Raw genomic sequence first — 19,489 nt, forward strand, 5'->3', positions numbered from 1 at the left:
ACCATGTCTAACTTTGCCCGCCCCCCACCGCTGAACCCAGATGTGGTATTTAAGACTGACACAGGTTTGATTGAAAACATTTTTATGAAATACAACTTTTCCAGACGTAGTGAAGTTGCAGAAGCAGCGAGAGAGAAATATCTGTTATATTGATAAATATCTTGCGGGTTTATTTTTCTCAGTGAGAGAGAAATATCCAGGGGATGTAACTTTGGAGTGACTACAATTCAAACCCTTCCTTTCCATGTCCAAGGGTTAGGCTGCCCTTCCCCAGAGCCACTTGACTGGGGACAATGGGAGTTGCAGTCCTATCCCAACCGAAGCAGCCCTTCGCCATCAATCTGCCACTAGGGGGCCCAGGGTGAGGCTGCTGTTGGTCACTCTGACCCCGTACCAGCCTTGCCAGTATAGCGTATCCTGGCCTCCATGTTCAAATAAGATGTAGCGGACGCCAGCAGGGTAGTTGTGAAACGTGTGTGACACCTGAGAAGGGAAAAAGAAGGCGAGGAGCAGGTGATGAAAAGGGGCATTTTAACCGGTAGCTCCGAAGATCATCTGGGAGCGATCCAGAGGTGGTATTCAGCCGGTTCTGACCAGTTCTGGAGAACCTGTAGCGGACATTTTGAGTAGTTCGGAGAACCGGCCAATACCGCCTCTGACTGGCCCCGCCAACCCCGTCTCTTCTCTGCCTCCCATTGAGTCCCAGCATATTGGCTGGGTCTTTGGTTGCCCTGCAGAGGAGAAAGGAGCTGGAAAGCAGGTTAGCGGGGTGGGGAGGGAATGGAGAATTTGCAGTATCCTTTCCCTGCCACGCCCACCAAGTGTTCTGACCCAGCCAAATTCCCCAAGAGCAAAGAAAGATAAAAACTCAAACTTTCACGGCTTTAATCCACAAATAAACCTCTCTGTAGACAACAGATGGCTTGCAGCCAAGTAGTCCAATTAGTAAAACCTTCAAATAAATCAGAGTCTGTCATCATCACACTGATTCCTTCCAACATTGGAAACCAGGCTTATATTCCCTGGAGGGAGGGGCCATTAATTAACATTCGTACTCCCGAGCCGCCTGTGCTGCTCTTCCATGAATCATCCTGCTCTCACTCACACCTAACACAGGCTCCTCAGAAACGTCCTCCTCATTGCTGCCGGCTAACCACAACACTAAGCCACGGCATGCCCACCAAGCCACGCCCACAGAACCGGTAGTAAAATTTTTTGAATCCCACCACTGGAGCGAACCAGTTCACTCTGACAATCAGCTGCCGGGCCCTCCTGCCCACTTGGCCTCCATACTGACCTGCTTTTCAACCTCCACTGCATTGCGTGGCACAACCAATTGCCACGCATCAGCTATTGGAGACACACAGAGTGCGCAGGATTGCAGGAGGTCAGTAGGAAAGCCTCGGTGCATGCAGAAAGCACGCGTTTGCTGCGCCATGCACTCATGGTGAGCGCACAAAGCACACCCACCAAGCCACACCCACCGAACCAGTGGTAAACCAATTTGAATCCCACCACTGGGCATTTTTATCCCAATTCTGTTCACCCAATTCGATTCTAGAATTACAGAGAGGATTTTAAAAACCTCCAGCTCCAAATCCGGTGGGCTCGAAAAGCACCATATTGTGCGTGTAACACACAGCATCAGCAGGACACTATTATTATACTTCCTAAGTAAGATCAGCACTTGGCTTGTGAGATGGACTGCATGTAAGTTTAGCGATAAATAAAATTAAAAAACAATTTCCGGGGTCTTGGGTGCCCTCTTGAGCTTGGCTGTTTCCTTGCAGATGTTTCATGACCCAACTAGGTAACGGCATCAGAGCTAGAAGGGATTTAAAAAAAGAGACAGAGAGACCAAACTCCTTCTAACACTGAAGATGTTAACTAGTTGAATCATGAAACGTCTGAAAGGGAAAAAAAAAAACAAGCTCAGACAGTACCCAGGACTCCACAGTCCTCCTCCTCTTCCTCCTCTACACGAATGCCACACCTTCTAACACTGATGATATTGCCTAGTTGGGTCATGAAAAGTCTGCAAGGAAACAACCAAACTCAGAGAACACCAAGGACCCCACAACCATTTCCCCCCTCCTTTCCTTCCTCTACCCCCATCTCCTCTCTGCAAATCCCCTGTCTGCACCCGCTCTCCTTCCTCCTCCCCAATCTCTCCCTCTCCACAAACACCACTCATTCTAACACTGATGATGTTGCCTAGTTGGGTCATGAAACATCCAAGAAAACAACCAAGCTCAGAAAGCACCAGGGACCCCACAGTCATTTCCCCCCTCCTTTCCTTCCTCTACCCCCATCTCCTCTTTGCAAACCCCCCTCCCTTCTAGCACTGATAATGTCACCTAGTTGGGTCATGAAACATCTGCAAGAAAACCAGAAAGCAAGGAACCCATAGTTTTCCTCCTCCTCCCTACAAACACCACTTCTAGCAGTGATGATGTTACCGACTTGGGTAGTGAAATGTCTGTAAGAAAACCACCCAGCTCAGAGAGCACCAAGGACCCCACAGTCCTTCCTCTCTGCAAAACCCTCTCCCTTCTAGCTCTGATGATGTCACCTAGGTGGGTCACGAAATGTCTGCCAGAAAACCACGAAGTTCAGACAGCACCAAGCACCCTTCATTTCAACCCTGAGCTAGAAATATTCTCCTTCAAAATGGTAGAGGTTCCCCTCGCACATCAGTCGTTTCCAGCTCTCAGGACCGGTGCTCATCTCCGGCACAAAGCCAAAGAGCCAGCGCTGTCCCAAGACGTCTCCGTGGTCACATGGCCGGCATGGCTAAACGCTGAAGGTGCATGGAACACTTTTCGCTTCCCACCAAAGGGGTCCCTATTTTTCTACTTGCATTTTTTTACATGCTTTCGAACTGCTAGGATGGCAGAAGCTGGGTGTCAGGATTCCGGCACTTAACCCCCATTTAAATCATGAACCTTGAGCCAAACTTCCAAAACCTCAAAAGGATTTATTGGGAGTTAACATGTCCGGCACTGCTAGGGTATAGCCGACACTGAGAGACATCATTCATGGTCACCCTTGACCCTGGTTTTCCCCCACCCCCTGGGTGTATCGTAATTCATATCCTCCAATGGGACGCATCCCTAGCCCAGAGTTAGGGATGCTCTCCAGTTAGAATTTTGCCTGGCAGAAACTTCGGTCACCTAGTTACTATCTTTGAAAACATTTATGGAATGCACTTTCGGTTTTGCAAGCTGTCGCACTCCTTCCCCCACACTTTCTGTTGACAACTCTAAAAAGACCATTGAAATATTTTATGAGTTGACGCTGGGACAAGAAGCGGGAGCTCACTCCATGATGCAGCGCTAGCAAGGGTGAGATTCAAATTTTTAACAACCGGTTCTGTGGGCGTGGCTTAGGTAGTGGGCGTGGCTTAAGTGGTCATGTGACTGGGTGGACATAGCTTGGTGGTCATGTTATTGGCTGGGTGTGGCCAACTCAATATCACTCACATCGAGGCACGCATCTCCTCTCCTGGCCTCTCATGACTGTCGGGATGCTGCAACAGTCGTAAGTGTGAAAAATGGTCATAAGTCACTTTTTTCAGTGCCATTGTAACTTTGAATGGTCACTCCACACAAGCAAAGTACCAGCAAAGGAGGGGAAAAAAACTCCAGAGAAGTTCCTGAGACAGGAAGTCTAGTCCTGCCAAAAATGTAATAAGGGTTAGGGTTAGGGTTAGGCAGTTTCTGTAAGCAACACCAGAATGTTTCCTTCCTGCCTTCCTTACAGGATTAGCCCAGTAATTTCTTCTAACAACCGGTTCTCCGAACTGCTTAAAATGTTAACAGCCAGTTCTAGCGAATAGGTGCGAACCTGTAGAATCCCACCCAAGCACTAGAGATTCGAACCGCCTGAACTGCCAACCTTTCTGGTTGACAAGCTCGGTGTCTTAGCCACTGAGTCATCAGGCCCCTTAAAAATTCTCTTTTACTGGCAAATAAAAAACACACAACCCTTTGGCCCCTTAACCGATGCCACCAGGTAAATCTTGGGGGGCAGAACCGGGCTGTGATCCAACCCCCTACCTTGCGCCATTCTGCATCGCTCCACTGTTCGATCACAACCGGTTCCAGCAGAAACTCCTGGAGAACAATGTAGTCTTTGGACAGGAGCCTCACACAGAGGTGGTACTGGCAGCCACAGTCGAAACGCGCAGCGTACCTGGGGACAAATGGGGGTTGAAGGAAACAATGCCAGCTCTTTAAAAGAAAGAGGTCAATAAAAACACAGGGGGTCCTCGAAATACGACCATAACGGAGTCCAAAATTTCCATCGCTAAGTGAGACAATTGTTCAGCCCGATTATTCTGGCTGGCGGGGTCCAGGAGGAAGGCCTTCTCTGTGGCTCCTGCCTTCTGGAACATTTTGCCCCCTCCCCCAATATCTGTTTGCCTCCAAACCTCCTCTTGTGGCCTATTGGCCACAGGTCCCTCCGGCGGCCGAATCAGAGGAGGAGGAGGAGTTGTGAGGGTCAGGGCCAGCATCAAGGCAACCTGGGAGCTCTGAGGGGGAGGGAATGGGGCTGGCAGAGAGAAAGAGAGAGGGGGGGAGGTGGAGCCTTGGCCATCCGTCAGCCCTCCGATGAAGAGTCAACAGCCCCCAGGTCTGGACGTGGTTGATGAGGAAGAGGAAGAATGCCTGGGCACAGTGCCTGACTGCGGATGCTCAGAAGGCAGAGGAGAAGAGAGCAGTGGAAATCTATGGACTGGTCCTTGGGACAGAAGAACAACCTCTGCGACTTCTGGGTTGAGCGCTCCTTGCTGACAGACCATAGATCACGACTGTCCGTGGTTATGGTCCATGCTCTTTCGTTGGAGAGCCCCGATCATTATGACTAGGGGCTGAAGCTGCCTTGGAGGGGCGGTGGAGTAAGGGGAAGCTGCAAGCCAGGTTGAGGGGAGCCGCATCTCCCCTTCTGGGCTTGGTCTTTTTCTCCCCGAAGATGACTGAAGCGGTGGTCCAAAATGGCCACCCCGAAGAGGAGGACTCAGCTGGACTAAGATTTGTGCAGGAGTGAAGAAAGAGGTGGATAACATCTGAGCCAGGGCAATTGGGCAAAACAACCAAACAAAAAGTACCCGCGATTAAGGTAACACTGAACTTTTAAGAAAAGAAAAGTGAGCGGCAAAAAGGGACAGGAAAAAAATAAGAAAATAATCTTGACAGCTGAGCGGGGCTTCGAACCGGAAAAGGAAGAAGCCAGAACTAAAGACTTAATTAAATTGGATTAAAATATTTTGGCAATGAACAGGCATAAAATAAAGCTGGACTTAAGATTGTCAAAAAATAACAATCATAAAATTTACAAATTGGAGACTGGATTGCTCGGGAATATTGCGGTTTGAAAAACCCTAAATAATAAAGTAGGGGAAAAAGGTGAAGACTTTGTATAACATCTTCTGGACAAAAACTTAAACTCAAACAAAAGGGAAATTATTCTGTTTCATTATGAACTCGTGTCGATACAATGTTAAAGAAATATTGAAACAAAGTAAGAATCTTAGAAAGCGAAAGCTGAACCAGAACAAAGGAAGAAGCAAGGAAAGACCGACTGCGGGATTGATTGTTGTTTTTGGTATAGACCCTGGGTTGGAACAATTGAGAACTTAAGAAAACTTCAAGAAGAAAGAAGGAAAGTAAAAGTGTTTTTTGTGGATTTCAACGATTATAAAATATAAGAGTGTGTAATGATGATATCTCTTCGGGAATTAAAAACAGAACTTAAAAATATGAGAGAATTACTACAGGAAAGCGGCGAATCACTTTGCTCTGTGTTAGAAGAAATGGAAAGGGAGATTGAAGAACAAAAAGAAAACTTCAGAGGAGGAAGAGTCGATTCAAGGAGAAGCCATCTTAAATAGACAGTTAACACAAAGAACACTACAAAGACGAAAGAAGGAAGGCTATTGAGATTTAAGAAGGTAATCAAAAGGGGAATACTTGTGAAATCAGGAGTGGTAGAAAGGTGCGGCAGAAAAGGGGAAAAGAAGATATCAAGAAAGAGAGGGATATAAACTGGAATGAGAAAAGATAGGAAAAAGGGGGAGGAGAGGCAGTAAGAAACAGGTGCAGGAAATTAAGAAACACGGAAATAGTAAAATGATGAAAATAAATTGTTTTTATAGAGATAATGGCTGATGAATTAAAAAGGGAATTCTGCAGGGTGACAAGGGGTAACAACAATATACTTGCAATTAAAAAATACTTAGAAAATAGGGTAATATAGGTTATTAAAGGAGGGATAGATACTGGTAACTCTTATTAGATGAATATATATTTTTATTTTTATCTTTAAAAGAAAAGTTAAGGTCTATTGAAGAAATTGTAATAATTGAAATGAATGTGAAAATGTTTAAAAGTGAGGTCAATATCAGTTACCAGGAATTAAATAGTCAATTTTTTCCCTTTCACTTTTTTGAAATTAGAAATAAAATTAAGGGGGGAAAATATATTGTGGAATCCAAATGAAAAGATGTAATGATTATTATTGTGACTACTTAAAAATAAAGGTTTATTGGGAATTAAGATGAGGGAACAAAGGTGTATTTTAATTACTGAAGTGTCACATTCAAAGCATAAAAAACCTATGCTTGTTTCTTTTTCTTGTGTTAAAACTTGTATTAATGTAGAATTTATAGAAAGAATGTGTGATGAAAAGAAAATATGACAGATTAAAGAACTATTTAAATTAATAAGCTAATACAGACTATTAAAAGGAAGGAGAGACGCAGATAACCTTTTTTTCAATTAGGCAAACATATATTGTTATTTTTATTCTTAAAATAAATATTAAAGGATTATATTTAAAATAAAAATGAAATGAAAGGATGTTTGGATTGAGATTAATGTAGGAGATTAGGATTAATTTACTTGTTTTTCTCTTCTCTGAAAGTTTGGAATGGAAAAGGTAATAATAGAATTAAGTATGCACATACGAATGTATAACTATTGTCATATTTGTATGTAAAAGTGATGATCCGGAAATATGTTGTCCACTAAAAAGAGCTTTTTGTTTTTATGTGAAAAATTGAATAAAACTTGTTGGAAAAAAAAAAAGAAAGAAGAGCAACCGCTGCTAGTGAAGCCTCACCCAGGGGTGTCTCTTTCTCTCTCTCTCTCTCTCTCTTGAATTTTGATCGCGTGACTGCTAGGATGGTCGTAAGTGTAAAAAATGGTCACTAAGTCACTTTTTTCAGCGCCGTGGAAACAGTCACTAAATGAACACTTGTATATGTCAGGGTTCCAGATTGTATCCGGTTTAATCAGTAACTCCGAGGCAAACATAATCTCAAAGTTCTTTATTAAAAACAGGAACTGGTATCGTCTGTGAAATTTCAGAACTGAAATCATTCCCAGACTTCCCGCAAAATCCAACCTTCACCCACCCACTTTCCTACACCTCGTTAATCACGTGAACCAATTCCTCTGCAGCTGCAATTGCTTGCTGCGACACACTCAATAACCTTGAACTTTCAAACTAAACTTTTTTCCTCTAAGAACTATTCAATTACATCACCCCCTACCACGTTCTTCAACTCTGTGGCAGCGATGAATTCCAGAGCTGACAGTATAGTCTTTCCGTAGGAAAGCAGGGAGAACCAGAAGGGAGGCATAATTGACTTACAACTGTTCGTTTAGTGACCAGTTACCACAGCACTGAAAAATGTGACTTATGACCATTTTTCACACTTACGACCGTAGTAGCCGCCCCACGGTCACATGATCAAAATCCAGATGCTTGGGAAGAGCCTCATATTTATGACGGTCGCAGAGTCCCGGGGGCCACAGGATCCCCTTTTGTGACCTTTGGAAAAAGCAAAGTCAACGGAGAAGCCAGATTCACTTCACAACCGGGTGACTAACTTAACAACTGCCTCGATTCACTTAACAACGGTAGCCAGAAAGGTCGTAAAATGGGGCAAAACTCACTTAGCAAATGTCTCCCTCAACAACAGACATTTTGGGCTTCATTGTGGTCATAAAGGTGAGGACTACCTGTATTCCGCCTCTGGCTTTGACGGAGCTGTCTTTTGGCGCTGCGTCCATCCGTCCGCCTCTCCTCCCTGCCACTTACCAGTCGCTCACCACGATATCAGGCCGAGCTTCGTCCATCAACTGATCCCAGTAGCCGTGATCCCGTAAGGTGATCATCTGATGCTTCATGCATGACCTGGCAAGGAAGAAAAAACCGCCGGTTGTTCCAAGCCTCCATCATCATTATCATCATCATCTTTTAACAGCCCCATGATCCCTTGCCAGGTGGAGTCTGGACAACTGAATGGAGCGAAGTGTTTCCTGGCCGGATGCCCTTCCCGTTGCCAACGTGGAGTTATATTCAGCAGATATATTCCCATTGTGTCCAGAAGATAGAAATATCAGCCTCTACCTAGGATCGAACGCACAGCTGCGAGGCACGCACATGCCCAGTGAGGTAAGTTTGCCTGCAGCTCGCGTGCCAGCACAAATGGCTCTGTGTGCCGTAGGTTTGCCATCACGGGCCTAGAGTCACCCTCATGGTAAAATGGGCAGCCAATAAATAAATTATATATATATATATATAAAAGCTTTAGCTTTGAAGTTTCCAAGCTGCCCGTGGGAAAAACTCAGTTGGAAATTCCCGCCATCGGAGGAGCCCGTTTAACAATGGTCAATCCGCATGTTAGAAACCCCGCAAGGGAAGACCAGCGAGTCCCTGGCTGTCCCGCCACTCACTCGTAGGACGTCACAAAATATTTCCGAACATGCGGAAGGGGGATATTTCTTCCGTGATTTCCCGGAAGCTGCTCGATTTTCCAGCCGTTGCCTCCATCGCATTCTTTCACCCAGGCGTCAAAGCCTTCTGTGGCGGGAGAGAGAGAGGACACAAAAAAGGAGAGGACTACGCTGTAGGCTTGATGTTCGGCACTTGGGACAACATTTCAAAACTAGGGGGACGAGACCACCAGGAGATCATGCCCTAAAATAAGGCTACTTTGGAGGCAGAATTATGGAACTGGTTGTACTGGGTTATTTCAGGATTTTTTTAAAAAATTTGCTTAGCCATGTTGGTATTGTGGTTCGCCGGCAGCCTGTGCCGACAGCAGCAGAATCGGACAGTGGGGAAGAACGGAGACCAGTCCAGGAGTCTGGGGAGGATTCAGATGAGGGTTCTGTGTCCAATGCAGAGATGGGGCCAGGACCATCTGGGAGTGGGGTGCTGATTCTTGAGCCTCCAGAGTCTGGCAGCAGCGAGGCAGAGAAACAAGGGGAGCCTGTTCCCAGCACGCGTGTGCACAGAGGTGCTAGAAGGCAAGAACAGCTGAGACAAAAGGGGCGACTCGGGAGTAAGGCTTGGAGGTGATTGGCCCTCCCATAAGGTATAAAGGACCAGCAAAGGGAGAGAAACCTTTGCAGGAAGCAACGTCGTTTGCTCTGTTCAGATTAAATCTTGAAGCTCTGTGTGGACTTCGTATTTCGATTGTTTTTTTACAGTTCATTTGTCACTTTAGTTGTTGGCAGCAGTTCAAAGGAGAGAAAGGTGGGTGCTCATCTCGAGGGACTGTTTGGGACTCATTACAGGCTGGGAATGAACATAATTCCCAGTGCTGAAATAAAACAAGACTTGTTTAGACTAAGCGTGTGCTTAATTACTGTCTTGGGAAGCCTTGGTCGAAACAGTTGGCAACTCCGTTTGGATCTCCTGGTGGTCTTCCAATTCCCTTTAATCTAGGATCAAGGCCAGAGCTGGTTAAGAGCTGCAGGGGAAACAACCTTTGAGTGGCTCAAAAACGGACCCCTCCCCCCAAATAGCCCAGCCCTCTTGAGCCCCCCCCTCACCTTCAGCACAGGGGTTTTTGATCAGGTTCCTCTTCAGGCTGCAGAGGAAATAGAAATTCCGCCAGTCCGGGATGGGACTGTCCAGGGGCTCCGGCCAGTAGCCCTCACGCTGGCACTTGAGCCTCCAGAGCGAAGGCAAGTCTACCAGCCCACGCCAAAGGGAGCAGACCAGCCGGCAGTGACGCACCAGGTCCCAGGCAGGCACCAGCACCAGCACAGCGATCAGGGCATCCTCGGGGAGGGTCTCCATGCTCGTCACCTGGGAAGAGGAAAAAAGAGGAAAAAAGGAGAGAAGAAAGAGTGAAAGAGAGAAGAGAGAGAGAGAGAGAAAAGAGAAACAGGAGAGAGGGATGGGAGCGATGGGAAAAGAAAGAGAGAGGAGTGGAGAGAGAGAGAAAGGAGAAAAGAGAGGAGAGAGAGATGGGAGAGAGAAAGGAGAGAGAGAGAGAGAGAAGAGGGGAGAGAGAAAGGAGAAGAGTGAGAGAGGGGAGAAAGGAGAGAAGACAACCAGAGGGGAGAGGATAGAAGAAAGAGAAACGGGGGAGCAAGAGAAGAGGGGAGAGAAGAAAGAGAGAGAAAGTAGAGAAGACAGAGAAGAGACGATCGAAGAAGAGAGAGAGAGAGAGAGAGGAGAGAGAGGAGAGAGAGAGAAGACAGAGAGACTGGTCTTACGTTTGCAGAGGTAGAACCTCCCCGGCCAGGGGTAGTCTATCTGAGCCGACGATTCAGCGAGGCAGGCGGGGCGGGGCGGGGCAGCCCTCGACGGAGCCTCCAGCCCCCGGCAGCAGCGACATCTGGGAGACCCGGAGCCGCGCAGCAGGGACAGGGCTTCCGTGGAGCTCCCCCCCCACCCCAGCACCTCCCGGGGGTGGAAGCGGCTCCCTTTCCTCGCCCCCTCCCGCCTCCGGGGCCTCCCCGCCTCCCTCCCTCACTACGCCCCCCACCCCACCCCGGAAGCAGCGCCTGCTCCGCCCGGCTCCGCACTTGCCAGAAGCGCCGCAGAGGCTCCGCGCATGCGCCGCCCGGGCGAAAACGAAAGCGAAACGTGGCCAAAGGGCTCCGCAGAGCTACTAAAAGGGAAGAGGAGCGCGTCGCTTCCCAGACTTCCGAGTTCGCGGAGCATCGGGGGGGGCATCTCCCCGCGGGGAGGGCGTGGCCTGGGGAATTGCGTCATCGCATGCAAATGAACGGGATTCCCTTTCCCCCCTCCCCGCCCTCGTCCTTGCGAGGGGTCTCTCTCTCTCTCAGACCCCGCCGCCCAAGGGGGGCCGCGGCCCCCGGGAATCCGGCCGGCTGAACCCACAGCGCCGCTGAAAGAGCGCTCCTGAGCGTGTGCAAAGCGCCCCCTTCCTTAGCCCGGGCAATTGATTTGGGGAGTGGGGAGTCTTGATCTCAGCCCCCTGCTTTCCTTGCCTGCTCCGGAAAGCTAAAAGTGGCCTGATGGGAGGCCACGAGGAAATCCCAGGACTGTGGCTTATCTGGGAGGTGTTCCTAATGCCAAGCGATGGGGCCTTCCAACTCAGCCCCCTCCCCAGGGAAGAGGGGGGAACCCCCAGCCCCCTCCCAAGGAAGAAGGGGGAACCCCTGTATTCTCCCCCACTTCAGCCCCCTTCCCAAGGGGGAACCCCAGCTCCCTACTCAAGGAAGAGGGGGGGACCCCCTGTATTCTCCCCCACTTCCCTCCTGGCCAATCCATTCCAATTCAGCCCCTTCCCCTCCTGCCATGGGGGTTGCCCTGGCAGAGATTTGGGGGGATGGATGAGGGTGCGGTGACCCCTCCCACTCCTGCCTGGCCAGCGTCCCGTTGGAGTTACTTGCCTGCGACAAGCAGCCCAGCCCAGCCCAGCCCTGGGTGGGGAGGCGGAGTCTCTCGGCTGGCTGTCCCAGAGGCCGGCCGGCTGCTGTCTCACTTGCTACCCTCGCCCCGTTTGCAGCTCCTGGCATCGCCCGCAGGACAGCCCCCTCCCCAATGGTAAGTGGCAGGGATCTCCCTCCTCCCCTCCTCCTCTTTGGAGGAGCCCCCCAAAACTCTTAGAGGCCCTTAATTCTCCTGTGGGGGTGGGGCGTTCAGCCCTTGTTCTCCCCATCCCCAACTGTGCAAGCTTTGCAGAGCTGCTGGTCTCTTCGGCAGGGCTTGGGTTGGAGAAGAAGGGTGAGTGTTGCCAGGGGATGCCCCAGAGGCGGCTAAAACTATATATTATCTATCATAACTATATTGAATTCTACTGTGTAGTGCAATATTAATGCAATATCAGGGGTTTTCAGTTCCATTGTATAGAATGCGAAGGATGTGTGCTTGTGTTTTATTTTTAGAGATATCATGCACGCTGGAGAGGGCATTTAATTTTGTTGCACGAGATGCAATGACAATAAAGTAAACTCAACTTAAAAGGGACATCATTTCTTGCTCCTTCTTGCTGTGTGTGTGTGTGTGTGTGTGTGAGGATAGCTGCCCCTGCAAGGACAGGAACTCTGCAAAGGGGCATTTGGGAAGGGATTTTTCCCAGGCTCGGGAGAAAATAACATGAAAACAGTAACGGAATAATAAGAGTCGAAAGGGCACCTTGGAGGTCTTCTAGTCCAGCCCCCCCCCTGCGCTTAAGCAGGAGCTCCAGCTTGTGCGACTTGCACACAGTCACGTTTAAGCCAGAGTTAAACTGCAGAAGGGAAAAAAAGGGAAACCCAAGTCCGTCTTTGCAAAGATAGACCAGAGAAAACAGCTTGGCGTGCGCACTTTTATCAGCCGCCGGTGGGGTTGAAAAAGAAGGACCAGGGCGGATCCAGAGGGGAGGCGATGGAGTCCCTGCTGCGGGTTTGGAGAGCAAGAAAAACCGAGTCATCCCCTTGGCAGCCCAGGCTCCCACCTCCGAATAAAATCCCTGCTCGGCAGCTTAGATGGGCCTGGGAAGTGGCCTCCCAAGGCAGATTCTGCCCCTCCGCTTGAGAACCAACTCAGCAGGGTCTGAAATGAGCATTTCCACCCCCCACCTCCCCAATTTTATTGATTGCGTATTAAAATATTGGACACAGGGTGGACCGTCCTGGCTTTTGTCTCTGCCATACATACTAAAACGTCAACTCATAAAATATTTTTAGGGTCTTTTTAGAGTTGCCAACAGAAAGGGAGGGGGGAGCAGTGCGGCAGCTTGGAAATTGAAAGTGCATTCCATAAATAGTTTTTCAAAGGTGACTGAAGTTTCTGCTGCACAAAATTCTAACTGGAGAGCATGATGGATGACTCTGGTCTATGGATGTGTCCCATTGGAGGATATGAATTGTGATACACCCAGGGGGGTGGGGGGAAAACCAGGGTCAAGGGTGACCATGAATGATGTGTCTCAGAGTCGGCTACACCCAGGCAGTGCCGGACATGCTAACTCCCAATAAATCCTTTGGAAGTTTGGGAAGTTTGGCTCAAGACTCATGATTTAATTGGGGGTAATTTCCGGAATCCAGTAAAACCAATAACATTATACTTGTCATGCATTGCTAATGTTACACTATTATTCTTATCCAGAATGTACTTTTATATTTACAGCATAAAACCTCATACGTTGCTAATTTTATGCAACCATTTTTATCCTCTATGTTCCATTGTTTGCCTAGATAACTTCAGATTTCAGTTCTACAGATCCTTGTTATTTTTTGTACTGGTTCCTTCTTTTCAATTCCAAGCCATTGATAACATTTATTCCAGGGGTCGGCAACCTTAAACACTCAAAGAGCCACAAAGGTCCTAACCGGAAGCCCCCATTCAATTCTGGAGCTGACTGGAAGTCCGCTTCCCCCACCATAGAGTCTCCTCCTAGCGTGGCGTCCTTTTTCATTTTACTGACTGGTGATAGGGAGCCTCAGCAGAGGGATGAAAGAGCCACATGCAGCTCCAGAGCCATGGGTTGTCGACCCCTGGTTTATTCCATACATCATGATACTCTGGTTCATGGGTCCCCAAGCTTGGCCACTTTAAGACTTGTGGACTTCAACTCCCAGAATTCCTCAGCCAGCATAGCGGTCATAGCTGGCTGAGGAATTCTGGGAGTTGAAGTCCACAAGTCTTAAAGTGGCCAAGTCTGGTTGCTCCAGTGTGCTGAAATGAGCATTGATGCCAGGCGCCAACCTCAATTTAGCTAAACTGAGGCCCAAAGTCCCTTGGCTGCCCCTGAGATGTGGGCCAACTCCCTCCCTTTGCCCTCCTCCTTTTAAGGATGCCCTTCCGGAGCCCCTCCTGGTGCGGATCCTGGCCAGCCTGCCTGCCCTCGACTTGGTGCTGGTGTGCCGCCTGGTTTGCTCCCAGTGGAAGGCGCTGGTGGACGGAGGGGCCCTCTGGCTGCTGAAATGCCAGGAGGAGGGCTTTGTGGGGAAGGATGTGGAGGCAGAAGGCTCAGAAAGTTGGCAAACCGTCTACTTTCTCCATAAGAAGAAGCGGAATTTGATCAAGAACCCAAACGGAGAAGGTAAACAGGTACCCCAGCCTTGCAAACGGGGGAGGGGAACCCCTGAGCCAGATCTGGGCAGCCCCCTCCCGCTTGGCCCTTCTTCCTGAGCCAGGCTCTTTGGGGATCTCTGGGCCACAGAGGGGAGACCTTCAAAGGGCATCAGGAAGGTCCTTTCCCTCCAAGCGGGAGAATCCATCCCCCCCCTCTTCTGTTGGAGGTAGGGGAGGATATTTGGGGCTGAGTGAGCATCATTTTGAGGCTTTCCTGCTCGGTTTTTAGAGGGTCTCCAGCATTGGGAGGATGTGCAAAATGGGGGCGACGGCTGGAAAGTGGAAGAGCTGCCAGGCGATTTCGGGAAGGATTTCCCCAGGGAAGAAGTCCGCACCTATTTTGTGTCCTCTTTTGAGTAAGTCCATTTCACAGTCTTCTGGGCAGCTCTGGGGGGGGAGTGCGGGTGTGCGCGCGTGGCAGTGGTGGGATGCTGCCAGTTTAACAACCGGTTTGGTGAGCGCGTGATGAAAATGGAGCATTTAGAAGCCCAGCTGCTTACCTTCCAAGTCAGCAACGGTAAGGAGAACAGCGAGGGCGGGTGGGGGGGGAATCAGCTGGGCTGCACGATTGAGATGAGCTACAAAGCAGGAAATACAGGACAGAAGAGGGCGGGCCCAGCTGATCGTAGGAACTACTGGTTCGCCTGAACGGTTCTGAACCAGCAGCATCTCACCACTGGCGCGTGGGCATGCTGCAATGTCCCAAGAGCTCAGGAATGCAAGGGGACCCAAAGCAGTCTGGTTCCCCACCCTTTTTTTTAAATAAAAAAAAATCAAGTTTCTAGTCCTTATGGCAAAGAAAAAAAGGATGCCAGCCCTGGAAGCAGCAGGCTTGATCCCTTTTCACGCGACCCTTTCACTCCTCAGCTGGTGCAGCAAATCCCAAATAATTGACCTGCAAGCTGAAGGCTACTGGGAGGAGCTGATGGACACCACCCAGCCCAAAATCGTAGTGAAGGACTGGTGAGTGGCCAGGGGTCCCCGAGCAGAGGTGGCCTTCAGCCGGTTCTAACCAGTTCTGGAGAACCGGTAGCGGAAATTTTGAGTAGTCTGGGGAACCGGCAAATGCCCCCACTGACTGGTCCCACCAACCCCACCTATTCCCTGCCTCCTGAGTGCCAGCTGATTGGCTGGGTCTTCTTTGGGAAACCTGCCCAGGAGAACGGAGCTGGAAAGCAGGTTAATGGGGTGGGGAGCGAAGGGGGATTTTGCAGTATCCTTCCCCTGCCATGCCCACCAAGCCACGCCCACAGAACCAGTAGTAATTTTTTTTGAATTCCACCACTGTCCTTGAGCCTTCCACCCCATCCTTCCCTTGCGGTCACCCCTTGCCTCCCAATTCCTCTCTCCCCACCAGGTATGCTGCTCGCTGTGATGCCGGCTGCCTTTACCACCTGAAGGTGAAGCTTCTCTCCGCTAACGAAGATGTGGTAGCTGAATTCGAGAGCGAAACCATTGCGGTCCCCCAGGACAACGAGGGCGAGTGGGCTGAGGTTTGTCCCCAAGAGAAAACTCCCCCCCGCTTTCCAAGAAGCAGCGGAGCTCCTGTTCCCAAACGGGGCTGGGACCCCGCTCTCCCCCAAATCCCCTGGGTGGAGAAAACGGGGGGGGCTACATTTTGGACACACAAAAAAGAGATGACAATCAAAATAGGGGCGATGTTTTGAATTCTCTGCTCCTTCATCCGCATTTTATCTTTTCTCTCCCTGGCTTAAGATCACGCACACCTTTGCTGATTACGGTCCCGGCGTGCGCTTCGTCCGTTTCAAACACGGCGGTCAGGATACGGTGTTCTGGAAGGGCTGGTACGGCGCCCGGGTGACATCCAGCATGGTGATGGTGGAATCTTAACGCTCTGCATTTGCATGTGGGAGCAGCGCCTCTGCAGGAAACCCTCACTACAAAACGATGGCTGGGAATTGGCAAAGATTACCCGAAAAGCTCCCCTTCCAAAAAAATAGATGGAGAGAATCCTTCCCCTCTCCAGTCCTTGGAAAATCAAGCACCTGCCAACTATCCCATTCCTTCCATTAAGCGGAGAAAGACTCCTGGGCCATCATTCAACCAAGAGTAGGCCAGTTCCCATGTATCCGTTTGGCAAATGCATAAATAAATTCAGTTTCCAAAATGTTGATTGCGATCAAGAGAGAGAATTCTCAACATTTGGAGAGGGACCCGAGAGAGACCTCCTCAATGGCTAAATTACCATATTTTTTGGAGTATAAGATGCACTTTGTCCACCCTCAAAAGTGGATGGAAAAGTCTGTACATCTTATACAGCGAATGTTGCCGAAGCCCCACCCACCCGCCGGCCCCCACTCTTCGTCCTTTGACTCCCAACAATTGGCCTTCTTGCAGCAAACAGCAAACAGCCGGATCAGCTTCAGCACAGACGAATTTAGTATGAGCAGTTGATTGGTGATTGGATCGGACTCCCGACAAACAGCTTTTTCAGGCTTCAGGGATTGCCATGGCCTATTGCTGCCTCTGCAGGCCCCATTTTCGGCCTCTGTGTCCCATTTTTGGCCTCCACGTGCTCCATTTCGGCCCCTTCCAATCCCCACTGCCCAGAACAGGCTGAAAACGGGATGCTCAGAAGCTGAAAACACGGTGGGCGGAAGCCGAAAACAGAATGCGGAGGCCAAAAATGGGGCGCACAGAGGCAGCAATACGTGATGGCAATCTCTGCAGCATGAAACATCTGAGTGTCGGGAGGCTGATCCAACCGACGATCAGCTGCTTGTGCTAATCAGGCTGTGCTGAAGCTGAAGCCGAAACAGGGTGCTTGCGGTTTGCTGCAAGGAGGCAAATTGCTGGGAGGCAGAGGCAGATTTTTTTTCTTGTTTCCATCCCCAAAAGCTAGGTGCGTCTTATACTTCGAAGCGTCTTATACTCCAAAAAATATGGTAGGTAACACAGATACTCCTCAACTTAACAACAATTCATTTAGTGACTGTTTGAAGTTACAAAGGTACTGGAAGCAGGGATCTATTATCGTTTTCCATGCTTTGCATTATCCCCATGGGTCACGTCAATGAAATTTAGATGATTAGCAACCGATATGTAGTTACGGTGCCCCGGGATCACGTGATCTCCTTTGGTGACCTTCTGACAAGCAAAGTCGATGAGGAAGCCAGATTCACTTCACAGCCGGGTTTCTAACTTAACAACTGCAGTGATTCATTTCACAACGGTGGCAAAAAAGGTTGTAAAACAGGACAAGTCACCATCTCGCTTAGTGACAGAAATTTGGGGGTAGTAATTCAGCACCTTCTGTAAATGTAGACATGTTGTATTTCCCATCGCTTAGTGTGATGACCTGAGGCGTGGCACAAAAATAACCAAGTCACCAAAGTAGATAAATTCCCTTTAATGCCTCCAACTTGGCCCCCAATGTCCAATTATCCTCGGTGGGAGATCAAACTCTTCCAAAACCAGTCCACAAAGGGAAGAAATGCAGGCCGAACCCAAATACAGATAAAGTAGAAATAAAAAAAAACCAACACAAATTACGCTGAAGTAATTAACACAACAGACCAGGATAATAACTTGCAGACTTTCAAAAGATAACGAGGCACACACAGTTGGGAGGACGCCAAAACCCAGATAAGCCTCGACAAAGATAATGCACGCTTTGCTTCCAAGCAACTTTGCCATGTGCAGTTTGCCCTTTTAAACAGTCTTCCCAGCTGCAGCCCATGAAGGGGATCAGGGCTCTTTCCTCCCCTGTAAACTACATTGCTCCCTTATCCGTTCCTCCCTGTGTTCCCTAGGATGAAGAGGGGGTGGGCCTGGGTCTTCTTCTGAATGCCCAGCCGGCCTGTGCCCTTCCTCAGTTTCCTCCACAGCCACCAGAGCCACACTCCCACACCCTGTCAGCTGTTCCACCTCTCCCTCGGAATCAGATTCCAACTGGGCATAACACTTGGTATATCCTTTGTGCCAAAGATCCTGGCAGGGTCCTGGCCCAGATTCTGGGATTTTCTCTTTCCAATAAAAGAGCTGGAAGTTTGATTACCTGCGTGGAAGGCTCCACCTGGCCGCAAAAGCAAGACGGAGAGCACAATCAACAGTCAGCTTCTCATTTTTAGCCTGCCTGATGGTGTCAAAGGCTGGACTGATTCACTCTTGCTGTAAACATGGCCATAACATCAAGCAAGCTTAATCAGAATCGAAGTGGAAGAGGCCATTCCCGAGCAAGTGACCCTATACCAGTGATGGCGAACCTTTTTGGCACTGAGTGCCCAAACCAGAACACGTGTGCTTGCGCATGCATGAGCACATCTGGAGCGCTGGAAAACCGAAGACAAGCTGGCCGGCGCATGCATGCATGGCTCTTTTTTTTGGACGTTTTGGGCCCATTTTGGGCTGTTTTTCAGGGCGTTTTTAGCCATTTTGGGGGCTATTTCAGGATGTTTTCAGGCCACTTTCAGGTCATTTTTGGGCCATTTTCCAGGGCTTTTTCAGGCTGTTTTTTGGGCCATTTTCAGACCATTTTTGGGTCATTTTCCAGATCATTTTCAAGCCATTTTTGGCCATTTTCAAGCCATTTTTGGCCATTTTCAAGCCATTTTTGGCCATTTTCAAGCCATTTTTGGCCATTTCTCAGACCATTTTCAGGCTGTTTTAAGGACTGTTTTCAGACTGTTTTGGGGCCAAAAACAGCAAAAAAGAAGGAAAGAAAGAAAAAACAGCCCGAAAAAGGCCGAAAGGCAGTCTGTTTTTTTGGCTGATGCTCTGGCGCCCATGAAGACCAGCTGTCCAGCGCTCATGTGCACACCAGGAACCAGAAGAGCAGCTGGCACGTGCCCACTGAGAGGGCTCTGTGTGCCTCTTCTGACACACATGCCATAGATTCGCCATCACAGCCCTATACCATGTCTACCATTTAGACAAGTGTCTGTCCAGTCTCTTCTTAAAATCCTCCAGTGAGGGAGCGTGTCGGAGCGTTTGCAGCGTGACTACTATTGTGAGACAACCCAGGAGCAAAACACAAGCACACAGAGGCTTTGACCATATTGGCAATACCATTCATTGCATCAGCCTTACAGCTGGTCAGTTCTTAAATCTCAATACCTTAACAGAGCACCCACAACTTCTGGTGGCAAGTTGCTCCACTGGTTAATTGTCCTCACTGTTAGGAAGTTTCTCCTTA

General features: G+C 49.1%; 3 protein-coding genes across 9 annotated transcripts in view; 2 read left to right on the plus strand and 1 right to left on the minus strand.

Moving 5' to 3' along the window:
- Positions 1-19,489, plus strand: part of LOC148124493 (G protein-coupled receptor family C group 6 member A-like) — a 393,462-nt gene that overhangs the window by 335,272 nt on the left and 38,701 nt on the right. The gene's annotated exons all lie outside the window — the stretch shown is intronic.
- Positions 66-11,673, minus strand: LOC113450035 (F-box only protein 6-like). 7 transcript variants are annotated; one of them, XM_026721186.2, is made up of 6 exons: positions 10,833-11,673; positions 9,849-10,107; positions 8,745-8,871; positions 8,107-8,202; positions 4,059-4,194; positions 66-483 (listed from the first exon to the last, which is right to left on the minus strand). In XM_026721186.2, the coding sequence occupies exons 2-6, from the start codon at positions 10,096-10,098 to the stop codon at positions 337-339; spliced, it is 756 nt and encodes a 251-aa protein (XP_026576971.2). In that variant the 5' UTR covers positions 10,099-10,107; positions 10,833-11,673; the 3' UTR covers positions 66-336. The 7 variants fall into 7 exon arrangements, with proteins under 7 accessions (XP_026576971.2, XP_087770955.1, XP_087770956.1 ...); XM_087914829.1 differs by having other exon boundaries at positions 10,837-10,860; XM_087914830.1 differs by having other exon boundaries at positions 8,745-8,868; positions 10,837-10,854.
- Positions 11,652-16,462, plus strand: FBXO2 (F-box protein 2). Its single transcript, XM_026721190.2, has 6 exons — positions 11,652-11,820; positions 14,053-14,302; positions 14,564-14,690; positions 15,202-15,297; positions 15,692-15,827; positions 16,051-16,462. Exons 1-6 carry the CDS (start codon positions 11,818-11,820, stop codon positions 16,183-16,185), a joined length of 747 nt encoding a protein of 248 aa, XP_026576975.2. The 5' UTR covers positions 11,652-11,817; the 3' UTR covers positions 16,186-16,462.

This window comes from Pseudonaja textilis, chromosome 18 (genome assembly GCF_049901715.1).
Source record: "Pseudonaja textilis isolate UNSWEBS1 chromosome 18, rPseTex1.2, whole genome shotgun sequence".
NCBI lineage: Eukaryota > Metazoa > Chordata > Lepidosauria > Squamata > Elapidae > Pseudonaja > Pseudonaja textilis.

Coding starts and splice junctions, on each gene's coding strand:
- LOC113450035 (XM_026721186.2), bottom strand. CDS start 10,098: ATGGAGACCCTCCCCGAGGATGCCCTGATCGCTGTGCTGGTGCTGGTG. Junction 8,872..9,848: donor CAAAAACCCCTGTGCTGAAG/GTGAGGGGGGGG, acceptor CTCCCGCCACAG/AAGGCTTTGACGCCTGGGTG. Junction 8,203..8,744: donor TATTTTGTGACGTCCTACGA/GTGAGTGGCGGG, acceptor CTTCCTTGCCAG/GTCATGCATGAAGCATCAGA.
- FBXO2 (XM_026721190.2), top strand. Junction 14,303..14,563: donor CAAGAACCCAAACGGAGAAG/GTAAACAGGTAC, acceptor CTCGGTTTTTAG/AGGGTCTCCAGCATTGGGAG. Junction 15,298..15,691: donor AAAATCGTAGTGAAGGACTG/GTGAGTGGCCAG, acceptor TCTCCCCACCAG/GTATGCTGCTCGCTGTGATG.